Genomic DNA, 19,539 nt, shown 5'->3' with positions numbered 1-19,539 from the left:
TACTTTTGTAGCTTCCCCCTGGTTCCAGAAGTATTATCACAGAAACAGAAGTAGTATGCTTTAAGCGTATGAATTCCTGTGCCAAATAAATACACAAGACTTATGAGCAGGACAAGATTTAGGCTGAACAAACAAAAAGAAAACTGCACTGTATGTGAGACACAACCTTTGAAAAGTGGATAGTTCACATATTGTCCTCTTTCACTCCAGGGATTTCATTTAACCCACCATAAGCTGCTAAAAAGTACAAAGGAAGCATTCAGTCTTCACTTACGATGCGACTCAAGACTCACCTGTTTCAGCTATAAAAAAAACCCACCCTATACCAACGAATCAGAATATCCAGAGATCCCTAATAGGGTTTTATCTACATAGTTTATGCTCTCCAGTGATGATTCATAGGCATTTACCCTTGCTAAACCCACAGTATTTGCATTATTAGGCTCTGTCATTCATATATACATATATTTGAAAACGACTAATTATGTAATCTGTTAGTGAAATAATTAACTTTGGCTTATATTCTCCTCTCCTACTTTTTTGCCCTTCCTCCACCCCAAATCAGTATTCCTAAAAGTTACTGAATTGCTACTTTTTGAAACAAAGGATTTAATGACAGTGACAATTGCAGACATCTGTAGAATCCCAGATTTAGTCTCTCACTTAAAAAAAAATTTGAGAATTAGGTAAAACATGTCCAGTGTCACTTCTTAGTGACCATATCCTTTCTTAGTGAGTTAAGGCTATCGTTATAAAATGCTATATTTAAAAAATGTCAAATTTAGGAGAATCAAATCTAGGATCATTCATGACCAAAAACTATCATAGTGTGAAATGTACTTAACTGAATTTTCACTGTTTTCTTCAATTGTAGCACACCTGGAAAAGTCTATTCTTTCAACACCATCATGGTTTAACCAAAGAATCCATTTTTGCATTTTGAAAATACAGGTAGGAAACAATTCTAAATACTTACAGAATCCTTTCCAGTCTTTTTCTTAGGCGATTTGTGTTTTGATTCTGATCTTTGTCTAGTTCTGTCTTTTTCACTTTCCCGATCTTTTTCTTTTTTATCCTTCTCTCGCTCAGCATCGGATTCTGGAGAGTCCTAAATGAATAGAAAACAACAGGTTAGCATTTTGATGAAGATACCATTCTTATATAGGTAATTCTTATATAAGTAATACTTAAGAACATCTACGTATAACAGATTATGTGTTCTTAGAGAGAATGTGAATTGTTAACCTCAAGGATTAAGTAAAATTTACCCAAGATTCAAGGGGGACAGCTTTCCCTTGGGAAGGATAATATTCTAACAGGATAAAATACCACTCAGGAGACTTACTACCACATCAGATGTGTAATATCTATTATGTAAATACAGAGACATATTACATTTTTCACTAACTCAGTATAATACTGGTTTATACATGTACCTAGGATACTGTTAGCTTTAACACATAAGGCAGACAGCTGTACTAATAAAATTTTCTTGAAATTGCTGAGTAGGAATTATTTAAAATTTAACATTAGTGCTTAAATAAACGGCTCTTCATTAGATATACACAAATTCAAATAAAAAAAATGTAACTCAACAAGTTTGTGGTGATACCCAGGCCTTCACATTTTGAAAAAGCTCCTTAGGTGGATCCTAATGTACACCAAAGATTAAGATCTACAAGCGTAGAGGAGTGGTTGTTTTAACATTTAAACTTGTGGTTCTCAACAACAGCTTCAATCTACACATACACACAAATATACAAACATACACAGAGACACATGCACGCACAAGAGTCTCTTTTCTAGAAGATTAATTTTAAAGACCGGGATGGGGATCCTAACACTGGTGTGTGTATTATTTCAAAGCTCACCAAATGAGTTTAAGGGATGATTAAGGTTAAGAGCAACAACAATGTGCCCACCTGAACTGTCCTGGGCTGCAGAGAACTAGATAGAAAAAGGTTCTATGATCTCTGAGGAAGTTAAGGGCAAACGCCTAGGTGAAATGTAAAAATTAGAAGCTTGCTTACAGATTTATGTCTCCTCTTCTTACTTTTCTTCTTATGCTTTTTTGACTTTTTGTAACTTCTCTCTGAGCAGCATAAAAGGAAAAAAAAGTGTCAGAATTTGAGTATATCAGTATAAATGATTTAATCAAATAAACAGAAATGCTCACCAGACTCTGCACTAGAAGAATGTTCTGAAGCAGAACGAGACTCTGATCGTTGTCTTTTTTTCTTTGAATGGCTATCATCATCATCTGAATCTGACCCCTAAAAAATACAAATAATTTCATTCATAATAATGCTAACACTTTAATACACTCATCGTGCCACAACTTTAATACACTCTTGGTACAATGAATTCCCTTACCGATCGAGAGCGGGAACGTTTCCTGTGATGTTTTTTAGATTTCTTAGAATGTTTCTTGTTCTTTGAATGATGATGCTGACATTCATGCTACGGGGACAAAAAAAATTTCAAGAATTTATACTTACTGTAGACAGACTGTAAAGAATCTTTAAAAAGCCACGGAAGTAAGTTCTTAGAGTAAAACTCCACAATATATAGAAATGTAATCCCTTGAAACTGCAAAGAATTGTCACTTAAATTTTTTTTCTGTTCCTTCTTGCCCATCCTATACCCACTCATTTAGACATCTAAACAAAACAATGTTAAAAACTATTAGTAGAAAAAGTAGGTTTCTTTTGTTTTTGTTTTGAGACAAAGTCTCGCTCTATCACGCAGGCTGGAGTGCAGTGGTATGATTTTGGCTCAATGCAACCTCTGCTTCCCAGGTTCAAGCAATTCTCCTGCCTCAGCATCCCAAGTAGCTGGGACTACAGGCATGCACCACCACGCCTGGTTAATTTTTGTATTTTTGGTAGAGACAGGGTTTCACCATGTTGGCCAGGCTGGGCTTGAACTCCTGACCTCAGGTGATCCACGTGCCTCGGCCTCTCAAAGTGCTGGGCTGGGATTACAGCAATGTGAGCCACTGCACCCAGCTGAAAAAGTTATTTATTTATTTATTTATTTTTAAGACAGAGTCTCACTCTGTCGCCCAGGCTGGAATGCAGTGGCATGATCTCAGCTCACCGCAAGCTCCGCCTCCCGGATTCACGCCATTCTCCTGCCTCAGCCTCCCAAGTAGCTGGGATTACAGGTGCCTGCCACCATGCCCAGCTAATTTTTTGTATTTTTAGTAGAGACGGGGTTTCACTGTGTTAGCCAGGATGGTCTCAATCTCCTGACCTCCTGATCCGCCTGCCTTGGCCTCCCAAAATGCTGGGATTACAGGCGTGAGCCACCGTGCCCGGCCTGAAAAAGTAGTTTTTTAGAAGAAGGAGAATGGTGTGGTTTAGAAGAAAAGTGTAATATGCAGTCTGCTTTTAATGACAGTGAAATACAATGACATTCAGGCATGGTTTTTGTGATCAATTTGGCTTTGGTCAGCAACTTAGCCCAAGCACTAAGATAAAAAACAACCTGAAAGCCATCCTTGAATTGAGATATATAAAGTTGATTTCAGAATAAATCCAAAATCTACTACCCCTCTTTCATTTCCTCCAAGAAGCCATTTCCTTCCTCCTCAAACAAGACATCCTTAGACATCCATATGTTGTCTTTGTGGATTTCTACTCATTAAAACAATTATTAGGTTAGCAGTGATGGGGGGTGCTACAGTACAAGCTCCTTGCCCCTAAACATTTCTATGGCTTTGAGAATAAATTCTACCTCAGTTACAGAAGTGGAAATGGAAAATCTGGATCTCAGAATGGACTATTCTCCTTTTGATCTCACTGAATGCTAACCTAGCTTTCTTTAATACCTCAAGCCTCAGATTATTAAGGCCCCAAAATCTGAATGTATTCAGCCCTTCCCTATGGTACCATTTTTACTCCATTTACCACCTAACTACGTTATCCCCAGTACAGATCGCGAAAGAATCTGGAGATTCTTGAACTGGGGGAAAATAGGTAAGACACTATCTAGAGCAAAGCTTCTCAAAATTAAATGTGTATTTTAATGCTTGGGAATCTGGTTAAAATGAAGAGTCAGATGCAGGATTTCTGCCCCATGGGGCCTAAGGTTCTGCATTCCTAAGAAGCTTCTAGGTAATGTAGATGCTTGTGGTCTGCACTACATTTGGCACAGAAAAGATCTAGAGGCCCAGCATGGTTGCTCATGCTTATAATCACAGCACTTCAGGAGGCCAAGGCAGAAGACTTGCTTGAGGCCAGCCTGCCCAACATAGCAAGATCCCATCTTTATAAAAACAAAAACCCAAAAAAACCCACAAAAAGCCAAGTGTGATGGCACGTGACTGCAGTTCCAGCTACTCAGGAGGATCATTTGAACCCAACAGTTCAAGGCTGCAGTGAGCCATAACTGCACTGCTGCACTCCGGCCTAGAAGTGGATGACAGAGAGAGGCTCTGCTTTAAAAAAAAAAAAGAATTAAAAAAAAAAGGCCGGCCGGGCGTGGTGGCTCAAGCCTGTAATCCCAGCACTTTGGGAGGCCGAGACGGGCGGATCACGAGGTCAGGAGATCGAGACCATCCTGGCTAACACGGTGAAACCCCGTCTCTACTAAAAAATACAAAAAGCTAGCCGGGCGAGGTGGCGGGCGTCTGTAGTCCCAGCTACTCGGGAGGCTGAGGCAGGAGAATGGCGTAAACCCGGGAGGCGGAGCTTGCAGTGAGCTGAGATCCGGCCACTGCACTCCAGCCTGGGCGACAGAGCGAGACTCCGTCTCAAAAAAAAAAAAAAAAAAGCCAACAGGACCACATCTAGAGGCAGCTGTGAAACAATATAGGGCCTATGTGAATACATGTTACAGAAAAAACGGTGGTTAACATTATATTAATCAAGAACAATAAATCAAGAAATAGGAAATCAAGGAATAGGAAATAGTCAATTTAGTGACCTGCTATGCCCATTTACAATGCAACACTATAATATTAAACACATACTAGTTTTTAGCTTATGAAGTATTAGCTACTCTAAAACTGACAGCATGGCATACTTGTTAAAAGCACTGACCAAGGTCAACATGCCTGGCTTCCAACCCTGTAACTCACTTTACTTCTCTTTGCCTCAGTTTGTTCACCTATTAACTTCATAGGCTTATTGAAAGGATTAAGTTCCTAAATACAATATACATAAAGCAATTAGAACACTGGCCCACTATTATTCAATAATTATTGGTCAATTCAGCATACTTACAAGGGCCTAACTGAAACTGTCATCAAAATACTCTTACTTAACTTTTTTTTTGAGAAGGAGTCCCACTCTGTTGCCCAGGCTGGAGTGCAGTGGCATGATCTTGGCTCACTACAACCTCCACCTCCTGGGTTCAAGCAATTCTCTTGCCTCAGCCTCCCGAGTGGCTGGGCGCCATCACTCCCTGCTAATTTCTTTGTATTTTTAGTAGAGACAGGGTTTTGCCATGTTGCCCAGCTGGTCTCAAACTCCTGACCTCTGGTGATCAGCATGCACCTCGGCCTCCCAAAGTGCTGGGATTACATGCATGAGCCACCGTGCCCAGTGAACCTTACCTATTAAAGTGACCTGAGATGTTTATGTTTCATTGCTTATTTCAACAAAATCTTACCATTTATTCCAGAAACTCTCTGGGTTTTCTACACAGCTAATGTGGTATAATATCTCAAATGTGCCTAAAAGCTGTTTTCTATCTGCTTTACAAGAAAAATTTTTCAGTTTTAAGTTTACTAGTCAATCCATGTGGCTGCCAAACTGCTCAATTTCTAAAACTTTCTAAAAATACAAAACAGTTTTCACATACAAATCTTTATATTCCCATGGAAACTTATAATTTCTTTCACTTAAAAGCAGTTTTTATAGGAAAAAAACCATTCTCTAACTGTCCCAGGTAAGTACATTTGTATGAAAGCAGTGAACATTAAGTAAAACTCTTTCATCATTCTAAGTTCTTCAATTTGTTTATATTTTTTATATATTTTATATATGAGAATTCTAAAATTACCTCAAGCACATGCATAAAATCTTTAAATATTCGTTTTCTTTCAGATTCTAGAGTTATGTCCTCAAATGCTGGCTCTTTTACAAATCTCTCACGGATCTGAAAAATTCAGATATAAAATAAATATGTGAATACCAAGAAAGTACACCAATACATCTAAAATAAATCATAATAGCAAGTAAAAACTGTGATGAACCAGTCCCTTTAAAGTCTATTATTTCCTCCCTTCAAAAGTCCAAACCATTCTTTACAAATATTCCTAAACACAGACTCACAGCTGATTTAATGCTTTTATTATATTCTAAATATATTTAGTATATTCTACAAATAAATTTAGCTTATTTTTGTGGCTATAAAATGAAAAATAAAAATATTTTAAATTTCTTTCTCAATTGTAAAGAAAATAATTCCATTAGAAAAAATTAACAAGTATACATACATCTTCCCAGACAGCATCCAATTCTATCGGGGGAGCAGCTTGTTTTAACATACTCTTAAAAGCAGACTCTTTTCGTTTCATCTTCCGAGCCTCTTCTTTTTCTCTTTCGCGTTCACGGGCTTCTGCCTTTTCTAGTAACTATTAGAAAATCATACTTAATCAGTTATAATAGTATCATAACTATTAGCTGAAATAATTTATTGTTAATTTAGGAATCACACATTGCTTAAAATAAGCTTGTCCAACCTGTGGCCCAGGACGGCTTTGAATGTGGCCCAGCACAAATTTGTAAACTTTCTTAAAACATTATAAGGTTTTTGCAAATGTTTTGTTTTTTGTTTTTAGCTCATCAGCTGTTGTCAGTGTCGGTGTATTTCATGTGTGGCCCAAGGCCTGGTTTATAACGGCCATATTATGTATAATAATAACAGTTAATTTGAGCAAAGGAAGTTTAATGTCAATCCATCATCTAAATAAAATTTTTTCTTTTACCTTACCTGAAAGACTGGCTACTACTCTGTAAAACTATTCATATTCCGTTTCCAATATGCTGCAACTTAGCTGCTTTTATCTGAATAAATTAAAAACTATACTATTAAACTAGTTATTTATAAGAGAAAAAATAACTTACACTATTGAAAGCCAATTTGATATTTCCAGCGTCTAATGTAGTTGATCTTTTAGTTGAACTGATTATCGCCACAAAATCTTCAAAAGTGGTATTTACTTCAACTACAAACCCTTTATCCTAAAAAAAAGAAATCTTAGTATCAATAATGCATAAATCAAAGGAATACAGTACTTTTAAGATACACTATAGGTTAAAAGGTAAGAATAGTTATTTACCTTTAGAATGTCTTTTATTATCTTCTTCTCATCATGATAACGTGCTTTAAGATCCTCAACATAAAACTTGAAAAGATCAAGTGCAGTTGATCCTAATGAAAAAACTAAAGAAGTCAAAAGCTAGCTCTAACCAAAGAGCTGCAATTACTTTTTTGTTTAAAAAACAAAAATAAAGCACCCTTCCCCCAACATAATCACCTTTGCATTTGGCCCATTCCAACTACTACTATAAGGGTAAATTAGCAAAGAAAATAATCTTACCAGGCTGACCAAGCATATTAGTGAATCTAATATCAGAACTAATAGTTGGATACAATTCCATCCAAGATGACATAGAATGTAGTTGTCCATGTTCATGTAATTCATCTAAAAATATCTAGGGAGAAAAATTGTATTTGAAAAGTCATCTAAGTACATGAGAAATAAGAGTCTAACATGAAAACACACGAAAACTTTGACATAGTTAAAACTCTTCTACCAATGTTATCCCAAACCTGTTTGGGTATAAAGAATATTTCCTATTTGGGCAAAGTAACAACTGCCTTTTGGCAGAAAAATATTTTGTCCTTTACAGAAAATAACTTTTACAACAGCACATTATCTTTCTAAGGTTCTATTTCCTACCCTTTCAGATAGAACCTAATTTTTAGCTTTTAAAAAAAGGTAGAAATTAACTTAAAATATTGGGTATCTACCTCAAATGATGAGGCTAAAGAATGTATACGCATGTTTCCTTAAATGTATATTCTGTCTTTAAAAATAGTGCCTAATGTGTTCTAGGTATTTTTATTTATTTTTTAAAAAACAAGGGGCCTTAAGCGAAGGATGTATAATTTTCCCAAAGTAGTTTGGAGACCTAGGATTCAAACCCATATCCAGTTCCAATTTCCACACTTTCTGCTTCCAACCCAATCCTTAGGGAGTTTAATCCTGTACATCAGGGGATCCCAACTCCCGGCCACAGAACTGGAACCGAGCCACAGAGCAGGGAGTGAGTGGTGGAACAAGCATTATCGCCCAAGCTCTGCCTCCTGTCAGATCAGTGGGGGCATCAGATTCTCATAGGACTGCGAACCATATCGTGAACTGAGCATGCCAGCAATCTAGGTTGTGTGGTCCTCATGATAATCTAATGCCTGATGATACCAACCCCCCACCCCACCCCAACAGGAAAAACTGTCTTCCACTGCTATACACAAATGTGACTAAAAGAAACTGTAACCCTATATTCTGTTGCCACAATTCCTATACCTGCACTGTTCAGTAAGGTAGCCACTGACCTAACATAGCTTCTGGGTACATGAAATGTAGCTAGTCTGAGTTGTGATGTGCAGTTAAGTATAAAACATACAAGATCTTGAAGATTTAGTACCACAAATGTGGGCGGCAAGCCACCCAGGTGCCGAGGCCAGAGACTGAGGGCACGAGCTGTTCCAGTATAATAAAATATATAAAATAAGAACAGTTATACTAGATATAGATCACAGATATGATTATATATGAATATCATTATTCATTAGTTTGTAGCAATTACTCTTTATTTCAATATCATAATAATCCTCACTCTACAATCATAACCTAGTGAAATACCAGGCCATACAGTGATAGGAGCTGAGGTGACACAGTGAGAAGTGACCAGAGGAGTGCGAACCTTCTGTTATGCCCAGGCAGGGCCACCAGAGGGCTCCTTGGTCTAACGGTAACGCCAGCGTCTAGGAAGACGCCCGTTGCCAAGCGGACCTTGGTCTAGCAGTAGCCTCAGTGTCAAGGAAAAATAGCCGCTACTTAGCAGACCGGGAAAGGGAGTCTCTCTTTCCCCAGGGGAGTTTAGAGAAGACTCTACTCCACCTCCTGTGGAAGGCCTGACATTGGTCAGGCCCACCTGCAGTTATATCCGGAGGCCTAACCGTCTCCCTGTGATGCTGTGCTTCAGTGGTCACACTTCTAGTCCGCCTTCATGTTCCATCCTGTACACCTGGCTCTGCCTTCTTGATAGCAGTAGCAAATTAGTGAAAGTACTAAAAGTCTCTGATACACAGAAATAATGGCATAAGCTGTCTCTCCTTTCTTTCTTTCTGCCTCGGCTGCCAGGCAGGGAAGGGTCTCCTGTCCAGTGGACACGTGACCCACGTGACCTTAACTATCATTGGAGATGGATCACACTCCTTACCCTGCCCCTTTGTCTTGTATCCAATAAATGTCAGTGCAGCCTGGCATTTGGGGCCACTACCGGGCTCCGTGTCTTGGTGGTGGTGGTCCCCTGCGCCCAGCTGCCTTTTATCTTTGTCTTGTGTCTTTATTTCTACAATCTCTTGTCTCCACACATGGGGAGAAAAACCCACCGACCCTGTGAGGCTGGACCCTACATACAAATATTAGCAATTTTTAAAAATACTGATTATGTGTTAAAATAATATTTGGTTATACTGGGTTAAATTACTAAAATAAATAATAAATTAAAATCGCATTTGTAGCATTCACATTTTTATTGTATAGAGCTGTCCTAAAGTAACATCAGGCACTTACAACTCCACTCACTCCTCTTCAGACGAGACTAAATATGTCCACACTCCCTTGCAACTCTGAAATTCTTTTCTCAAACCCTGCCAGTATCTACCCTTTTGTCAACTACCCTTACCCTTCAACATAAATGGAATTTTGTCTTAACCACCCTTGTTGTGCTCACCAGATTCCTCACTTGCTCCCTCTTTTGGGTCTCTAAAATAGTTTGGAAACCATCTTCAGTGATGCTCTAATATCTTAGAACTTACCTCACTCTATCATACCTGTTTTGCTAGTGTTTCTTACACTTCCAGACTGGTGAGATCCGTCCGGTAAAGTCAAAGAACAGTGACACTGAAATTATTTCAATAGTGGATCCCTAACCTGAAAGAATCACCTGAGGACTATTTTTTAAAAGCAATATTAATATTCAGATATTTGGAATATTCAATGACCGATGTGAAATCAGGTTTGAAAACCACTCTGACAAAACTGTATGATTCTTATTCTCTTCTATTTACTTGCCCCATTTTAGGGGTGAAAAAGCCTTGTCTTTTACATTATGGAAAGCAAGTTGCTTCAAAGATGGCTGGGCTTGATGTTTCTTCTTCCCTTGGCACTAATGACATCTTGGATGATGTAATTTTTTTCTTTCTTTCTCTTGGTTGAGGGTGGGGTATGTTTGAGTCCTGTACACACTGCAGGATGTTTAGCAGCATCTCTTGCCTCTACACACTAGATGCCAGTAGCATGTTCCCCACAAATAGTGACAATCACAAAATCTTTCCTGGTTGAGCACCGCTGTCTTAGATCCTAATCGGTATTAATTTTTCTCCATCTTCATCCTCCTTTTTGTTCCTTTATAAACTGCTCTCAGTGTAACTGTATTCATATATATATGCTTGAATTCCAAACCTTACGAGATTTTGTTTAATAAGAGTCACCCTTATTTTTCAATTCTTCCTTCATTCTCTCCCTCTTAACTGGTTTTCTCTTACCCAAGAAAAGCCTTTCTCTTAACCCCAAGCTTATTTCAATTTCACCTTACTGAATATCTGAAAGGTATAACTATACCTCTAGGTACCTTTCGACTATCTGGCAGATCTTTAACTTTCCCTACCATGCCAATGGTCACTAAACACCTTAAATGCCACTCTTAACAGTATTCTTTCAGTCCTCATTCCATACAAATTTCTTAACATGTTACTTTAGATAGATTCCTTTACCTCAGGGGTTTCTCAAAGACTCATCTGAAGGACTGTTTAAAAAAATCATATTGTTAGGTCCCATTTCCAGAATCTGATTCTGTAAGTCTGACGTGGGGTTTCAGAATATGCCTTTTCATAATTTCCCAGGTTTCAGAATATGCATTTTCATAATTTCCCAGGTGATACTGATTCTGTGCATCTGGGGATCATGCTTTATCTTAAAACTCCAAACTCTTGGCTTCTGAGACACTATACATTCCTCTGGTTCTCCTTGAAAGCCTCAGATCAATCCTTTCCAGACGACATTGACTTCAAATACCAGTTTTAAGACATAAGAAAAACAAAGTCATAGTTTCCTTGTCATAGATGTGATGAATTTTCTGATTAGCAAATGAACACTGAATAAAAAGATAGTCATCATCATAACCATAATTACTGAGATGCTCTCCATTAATTATATTTTATTGTCTAATGCCAATCTTCTCTTTTAATTCATTTCACTAAAGTCTTAAATAAATCTTTTGAAGTAGCAGAACAGGAAAATTACCACGCTGAATATCTGAAAGAATATTAATACAACATACTTAACACCAATTTTATTAGTAGTAATCAGAAACTATGCCAGACACATAGCAATCTGATTCAAAGCCACATTTAGGCTTATTTGCGGAACCGTGTAGCCTTCACATCAAAATTTCGCCTCATAGTCTCCACTTTCAGTATTGTTTACGTTATAGTTTCATATTTTCTATGACCCAGATTTCCATCTTATTTTCACTGTATTATTATTTTTTCACATATGTCTCCTTATTTTAAACCACTGCAAAACCTTCATCAGAGACATTAAAGCTTAGGTTGTAGAAGAGTGTATAATAGCCCTTCTAAAAATTTGTCCTCCCCTTCTTCCTGGGCACATGGCTGCTTAGCTAAAAGCTAAGTTTTCTAGCCTCCTTTGTGTAGCTAGTTGTGGTCATGTGACTAAATTCTCAGCAACTGAACCCAAATGAAGGAGGTGAGCAGAACTTCTAAATCATTAGCTTTAAAAAGAACTGTTCTTTCAACTTTTTCCAAGTTAAAATGTGAAATTGGGGCAGCATACCCCTAACTCTGCAGAGAAGGTTAACACGCTAGGGCACTGCTTCTCAAAGTACGGTCCAACAGTATCGATACCACCTGAAAATTTAGAAATGTACATTTTCAGACTCCAACCCAGACTTACTAACTCAAATTCTTCAGGTAAGGCCAAACAATTTGTGTTTTTAACCGTTGTACAATACGATAGTCTAGGAAGTCACTAAGATAAAGGAACCCATCAAGAGTAGTAAATGTTTTCATTGAATAAGGACTGAAATCATTCTACTGGCTGTGGCACTTAAGATGGTTAGTAACCTCTGGCATAGTGGGAATAATTTTTTTTTTTTTTGAGACAGGATCTCGCTCTTTCGCACAGTCTAGAGTGCAGTGGCACCATCACAGCTCACTGCAGTCTTGACCTCCTGGGCTCAGGTTCTCCCATCTCAGCCTCCTGAGTAGCTGGGGCTACAGGTATGCACCACCACACCTGGCTAATTATTATTATTATTATTATTTTTTGTACTTTTAGTACGGAGCGGGTTTCATCATGTTGCCCAGGCTGGTCTTGAACTTCTGGACTCAAGCAATTGCCAGCCTCAGCCTCCCAAAGTGCTGGGATTATGGGCATGAGCCACTGTGCCCAGCCAGAAGAAATTTTTAAAAAGTCCTCCACGTCATTCTGATACACACTGAATTTTGAGAACCTCTGCCCTAGGGGATGGCAGTATGTCCTGCCCTAGACCAAAAAGATTGTTATTTCAAGAAAAGAACTTAAAATTTAAGCCATTGTAACCTAGCATTCATCCTAATACAATGGTTAATGGAAGAGACCCTGTAATCAAAATTGCATGGATTCAAATTCTGGCTTCACTATTCAGCAACTGTTGAACTTGGGCAAGTCACTTCACCTCTTCATTTCCTTAGTTATATAAACTTATGTAACAAAAACAGTAAGTACCCTTATAAGATAAGACTGTCAGAAAAACTGAGATTGTAAACATAAATTGTATTGACAGTAAGCAATCAAACATTAGCTATTACAATTATTCTTGAAATGGGTAAGATATGAAATGCAAAATATTTATTGCTCCATGATATTTTCTATCACTGAAAATAAAAATGATACTTGAAGATGAAAATAAACTACTAGCTGAAAAGCATGCAATCCCAGGTCCTTTTTTTAGTTTTTAAGAAATTATGGCCCATCCCCAAACTATAATACCCTAGCAGTCCCTTTGTCTTCTAGAAACTAAGTATCATCTACTACTGACTCACCACACATATCTTGTTTCCAGTCATCTCTCCTGTTGTTTTCCCCAACCGAAACCTCATTTATCAATGTTCATCTGTAGAACTTAAAGAGTTAAATGTGTATGAGTCCTCACAAAGCCTAAGTCTATGATCTGGGAACAGTTGTCTCAAAATTCTTTGTATTACTGTTCAAGTTCTGTAAGTATAATATAAAACTAAGTTAGAAAAGAGAGCTTTTTCTTTTACCTGGAAAGATTCCCTATTTTTTCGCTGTCGTCTCCTTTCTCTTAGCAAACTCTTCTGTTTTTCTTCTTCTTCCTCCTTTTCTAAAGCCCGAATGTGTTCTTCAAAGCAAATTAATGCATCTTCTTTGTCCATATCTAAAATATTTGCCAGTTAAAATTTAAAGTGTCAAATGTCAACAAGTAAAGTAGTTTATTTGCATTAGATCCCCCAAAATTTCAAAATCACCTGTCAAAAATACTTGTAGCTAGGCTAGGGTGAGGTGGCTCATGCCTGTAATCTCAACACTTTGGAAGGCTGAGGTGGGAGTACTGCTTGTGAGCCCAGGAGTTCAAGACTAGCCTGGGCAACACAGCAAGACCCCGTCTCTAAACAAACAAACAAACTTGTATTTAAACTCAATATGATTTGTAATCATCTGCATAGGAAAGTTTTAAGGAAAATTTCACAAAGAACTCAATAAAAGGCACTCTGAAACATGTCATAGGATAAAACAAAGGATGTGCATATGGCAAAACTAATGAAAATAAAAGTGTTATGATAAAATCTGTTTGCAATATCATAATTATTCCAGGAGCTTAGTATAGAACTGTGTACCCTATAAAAAAAATCTACTGAAGCATGACTTTTAGAGGGGTAGCTGAGAAAGCTATAATTTAAAAAGCAATTGATTAACTCAGAAAGAATACTTAGGGAAGCCTAATGTAACACAATTCTAATACATTTTCTTATTTTTACAAACCTGTAATGTTATTACTTCAAGAAAACAACATGAGTAAAATGCAGTAATTCATTTAGTTCTTACCAAGTTACATACAAATGGCTAAACATGATTTCAAATTTGACCTATAATGTAAATATTTCAAGGATTACCTGATAAAGCTACTTTAAATTTGAAAAACCTTTTTGTCATGAATCACAAACTCAATCAGAAGGAAATATCCTATTTGGAAATAAATAAAACACTTTTTCACAAATGAACCAACAACTGCATAAAATTCAGTTAGTTATCTCATATAAAAAGTGAAAATAATTCTTTGCTGCTGGAGGACACTATTTAAAACCATTTCTCTTAGCCATTATTCTTACTTTGTAACTCCTCATCTTCTGCAAAAGTTGGATTATCCATCAGATACTGCTGGGCTTCAGACCAAGTGGTAGAGTATGTTACATTAGCCATGTTGTCAAGTATGTTTTTTAAGGCTTCCCAATTTCTCTTTCGCAACTGCTTTGCTTGTTCCTATAGCAAAAGTATGAATATATATGTTTCAAAGTTCCAAGAAATTAAGATACTTAAATTGCAATTAGTGAAAGCTTTATATTCTAATGGATGACCAAATTTCAAAGGTTAAATGAAATTTCAAGTAAATTTCATTTACTTTATATGGCCACACTGCTGACTTTGCTTGCTCTTGCCTAAGCACTTGGCTTTGGTACTTAGCTTCACATTTTCCACCTCCTTCTAAAAGCCAGAATCTGGAAACCATGTTTTCGGCTTTTCCTCCATACTACATAAACCTTTCTACTACTAAGCATTACAGACAAAAACTAAGGTTACCATGGACAAGTCACATTGCAGGTAAATGCTAAAGTCTTCAATGACTTTCAGCTATGTTTAAATTTGATAATACTTGCATCTATATGTGTTCCTTGAAAACCAGAAAGCATAAAATATAATAGTGCGCAATGAAAAAGAGACAGGAGTGAAACAGGTATTTTAAAATGTTATGTTCTGTAGAAACAACTGCGCATTGCTGTCATTCTTGTACCAATCATATGTTTGTTATAAGCAAAAAAACCCAGCATTTTTAAACCTAATGAGCAAAAAAGATCTTTTTCAAAGTTGAGTGTGTAAGATAGCCAATTAATGACAATATAAATAGCTAAATTACCCACTGAGTCTACATCAGTACTTAATATGCTACATGAATGATAAAGAAGCTTATTATAGAAGTTATACATTCCATCTTTAAATTTTACTTCCAATAAATAAATCTGCTATACCACAAAAACTGGATAAACTAAGCCACAAAAATGTACACATTTTAAAACCAATCCTCCTGAAAATGAGGAAACATCTTGTGTTATCTATAAATACCAGTAACTAAGAATACCTTTTCTTTTTTTGAAAGAAAGAACAAAACATCTTCGTAGATTTCAAGACGATCACGTTCTGATATTGCATTCCAAACTTCCATCTCTCCAAACATTTGCTCTGCTTTTCTATGTTAAAAAATTATAGTATACAATAAAAATTAATCTTAACCAATTTTTAAACTAAATTTAACACTACAAAATGAATACTTTCTATTTGAAGTTCATAAATATATTAAAGGCAAACTCCTGGATAATTATGAAAAAAAAAAAGCACATGCCTCCCTCTCTTGTTAGAGATAGAGGGGATAATTCACATCAGGCACTGCTTATAGTCTAGACTACCTCTATATCTAGTGGCAGCCATGCAGACTACCAAACTGCCGACAGAACTAAATTATAGACTTCTCTGGAATACTGAGGAAAACAAAGAAGTATATACAGAAAATAGGCTTAATAACATATCGAAAAACTTTTCACATTACCCACAATTTTACATAAGCAATCTAAAATGAAGAATGCTATATAAAACAATTATTCAAAATGCTATGCCTACATAATGAAAATAGCCTCTTTTTACTCCACAAAGATCAATAATGTCAATGTTTTTAAGTAAAAGGCAATCAAATTTGATTTTTCTTTTCTGTTTTTTTTTTGGAGACAGGGTCTCGTTGTCACCCTGGAGTGCAGTGGTGCAATTATGGCTCACCGCAGCCTTGACATTCCCAGGCTCAAGTGATTTTTCCACATCAGCCTCCCAAGGAGCTGGGACTACAGGCACGTGCCACCATGCTTGGCTAATTTTTGTACTTTTCTTTTTTTTCCCTATAAACAAGGTTTTACCATGTTGCCAAGGCTGGTCTTGAACTCCTGGGCTCAAGCCATCTGCTTGCCTTGGCCTCACAAATAGTAGGAATTATAGGTGTGAGCCACCACGTCTGGTCTCCAACTTGATTACTTCATTCAGTCTTTCTCCCCTTCTTGCAGTCTCTAAAAAACTTAGTAAGTCTACAAGTTAAATTCTACATTTAACTACAGATTTATTTTGTACCTCATGAAGCTTCCACATTCATAATTATCTAGTTTTATTTAATGAGCTCTGGATCAGCTAATGTACATTGCAAAAAAGTATGACACAAACAACAATGTAGTAAATATAGGCCATGCAACATTCAACATCTTACTTGTATCTGGTTGTAGAAGTCATTTTCTCATGATTTTCAAGAAAACGCTGAAAGGATTCCTTAGCCTCTTTGTACTTTGATCTTGCTTCTTCTTTTTCTTCTTTTTCTGTCTGGACTTTATAGGCATTAAAGGCTTGCTTTTTTTCACTTAACTTTGCCAAAGCACTAATATAAAAATACCATTTAAGAGTAGACACAGGCAAAAGAATCAAATATTAGTGGTTTGAAAAAAATAAAACTGTTTACATATATAAATTTTAAAAATTTCAAAAATTTATTAAAGACAAGAAATGATTGGAGAAAGTAATTTCTACTTTTAAAATAATTATTATTTTATATGTAGCAGGGTACTCAAATTGTTTGATTGACTTTTTGGTTATTAGACATAAAACAACTCTATACTTGGTATCCTAAACAGACGTCAACAGAGTTAAATGTTTTCTCTTTCTACACAACTTCAAATGTGTTAGGCTTGCTATGCTCAAATTGAAAAGTAAAAAAAAGTTGAAGTATTACCTGTATCGTGGATCATTAATAATCATTTTCATAGCTTGCTCCCATGAAGCATTTGATGGTACCCGCTGAAAATCATTTAAATGAAAAATTAAAATTTCACACAAGAATAGTGTAAGTCACATAACAGGAACCAAGTATAATACTCACTGCAAACATCAAGTATTTCCATTTGCAGGAGTTTGAACAAGTTTTAAAAAATAGTTTTTTATTGAAGGCAAATCTGTGTAATACACCTACAAACTAAAATGAAAACTTTAACTGAAATTTAAATAGAGCATAAATGCTTTTTTCTTAGACTACTGATAAAAGATAATTATTATGAATTTAAAAACCCCTTACATTAAATATTGGGTAGAAATGTGCTTGTGTAATACCTTGTACACAATAGTTTTTGTGTTGAAAGTCAGTTTCACAAGTGTTTTTCAAAAAAAAACAAGACACATTTAAAGTTGCTTTTCAGTTCAACAGTTCATGAGACTGGTATTATCAATACCATCAAGGTTTAAAGAGTAACATCATTTATTGGGTAAATATTATGCATCACATAAAAATCTATAATACATACTTGATGGCAAAAAGTTAAACAATAAAAATCTGCAATATTAATACCTTTTCTTTCAATAATTCTTTAAAAGCTTGTTTTGCCTCCTCCTTTGTATTCCAAGTGTATGTTTTCTTTGCTGGTTGGCTCTCCTCCTCTTCCTTTTTTGGAGTAAAACTAGAGAGAAATTCAAATGTGGTATTTATGAATTAAATAAATTTTTGCTTCATTTAGAAAAATAATGCCTACATTGTTTATATGTTTCATGTTGAATAAAAATTTGACATTTAGGATAAAAGTTATATGAACTCTAAAAAAAACACTTATCTGAAGACAAAGAAATAAGGATAACAGTTTCCTAAAACTTCAGTTATTAAATCAGTTTTTAAGACCCTGGACAAATGACAAAATAAACGTTTAACTGACTTAAAACGCTAGCTCCTCTGGCCCACAGGTTAATAGTTTTAAACGGCTTATTAAACTCATTCAGTGGTTCCACATTAGTGCTGTAATAACTCTAAGGATTTGGGCAAGGGTGAAGATAAGTAAGATGTAAGGATCAATCTAAATCAGGATTGACAAACTACAACCCACTAGACAAATTCAGCCTATTAATTTTTGTAATTCTAGTTTTACTTGAAAATGCCCATGTTCATTTGTTTACAGATTGTTTATCACTGACTGTGCTACCACAGCTGAATTGAGTCACTATATAAAGACTATATGATACAAATAACCCAAAAATATTTCCAGTCTGGTATTTCATGAAAAAGTGCACTGAATACTGATGTCAAACAAAAATTAATACTACCCAGAATTACAAACTTGTTTAATAATTGGGGATCTTCCTGACAAGAAAAAATTGTATAAGCCTTACATTTCTTTCTACATAATAAGGGAATGCATGGGGTGGGGGTCAGGGGATGAAAAAAAAATAAGTAGAATGCTGAGGCAAAGAGACACTGTAGTAAATACTGACAAAAAATGATCTGTTATAGTAATTATAATCAAAAGCATATTATAATGACTCAGGCACTATATCAAAGAAATGCCGGAATGAAAAAAAGCAGGAAACAACTATTTAATGTTAAACTTATGGAAAACATTATTGATGAAAAGTTTCAGTATGATAAGATGCAAAATAAAATTATTCCAAAAAGCCTAAGTATCTACGGATAGGGGAGCACTTCCACTCATGCACAATCAAATGATAGTAACCCATCACTAGACATGATGGGTACACATTTCTATCAATGTGGAAGATGTCTCTGATATATTAGATATATATTCATGTATCTTAAATGTAGAGAAAATGTTAATTTCATTTTCATGCCTTCAAATACTCCATACGGATTTCTTTTAAGACGTTTTAAACATCAGAAAAAGTTATCAATCTATTTTGACTTTGGGAAACTAACATACGAACAACAAAAGAACACTTAAAATAGGGGATGGATGGATGAAGGCAACATGCTTAAATATTAAGATGGATAATCATGTTTGGATAATGAGCTTCTGGTTAATTATTTTTAAAAAAAAACGAGGGCACCCTTAAAGTCAAGAAATTTAGCTTGACCTCACTTTCTAAAGCTCTATAAAGCACAGTCATATAAACTGTACTAGACTACAGGGTAT

At 36.0% G+C, this 19,539-nt stretch overlaps 1 protein-coding gene across 2 annotated transcripts in view; it reads right to left on the bottom strand.

Annotated features, from left to right (window-relative positions):
* Positions 1–19,539, bottom strand: part of PRPF40A (PRP40 pre-mRNA processing factor 40 homolog A (S. cerevisiae)) — a 62,887-nt gene that overhangs the window by 5,198 nt on the left and 38,150 nt on the right. For both annotated transcript variants that reach the window (XM_011943041.1, XM_011943040.1), the window contains 15 exons: positions 17,973–18,081; positions 17,364–17,428; positions 16,848–17,012; positions 15,684–15,792; positions 14,659–14,809; positions 13,573–13,706; positions 7,553–7,667; positions 7,292–7,383; positions 7,077–7,193; positions 6,446–6,583; positions 6,010–6,105; positions 2,374–2,460; positions 2,177–2,273; positions 2,031–2,092; positions 977–1,108 (listed from right to left, as the gene is read on the bottom strand). In XM_011943041.1, coding sequence (XP_011798431.1) covers positions 977–1,108; positions 2,031–2,092; positions 2,177–2,273; positions 2,374–2,460; positions 6,010–6,105; positions 6,446–6,583; positions 7,077–7,193; positions 7,292–7,383; positions 7,553–7,667; positions 13,573–13,706; positions 14,659–14,809; positions 15,684–15,792; positions 16,848–17,012; positions 17,364–17,428; positions 17,973–18,081 — 1,669 coding nt within the window. The remainder of the gene's footprint in view (positions 1–976; positions 1,109–2,030; positions 2,093–2,176; positions 2,274–2,373; positions 2,461–6,009; positions 6,106–6,445; positions 6,584–7,076; positions 7,194–7,291; positions 7,384–7,552; positions 7,668–13,572; positions 13,707–14,658; positions 14,810–15,683; positions 15,793–16,847; positions 17,013–17,363; positions 17,429–17,972; positions 18,082–19,539) is intronic.

This window comes from Colobus angolensis, unplaced genomic scaffold, assembly GCF_000951035.1.
Source record: "Colobus angolensis palliatus isolate OR3802 unplaced genomic scaffold, Cang.pa_1.0 Scaffold215, whole genome shotgun sequence".
In the NCBI taxonomy this organism is placed as follows: Eukaryota; Metazoa; Chordata; class Mammalia; order Primates; family Cercopithecidae; genus Colobus; species Colobus angolensis.
Note: the sequence above shows the minus strand (reverse complement) of the source record. Positions and strands in the feature narration are given on the sequence as shown.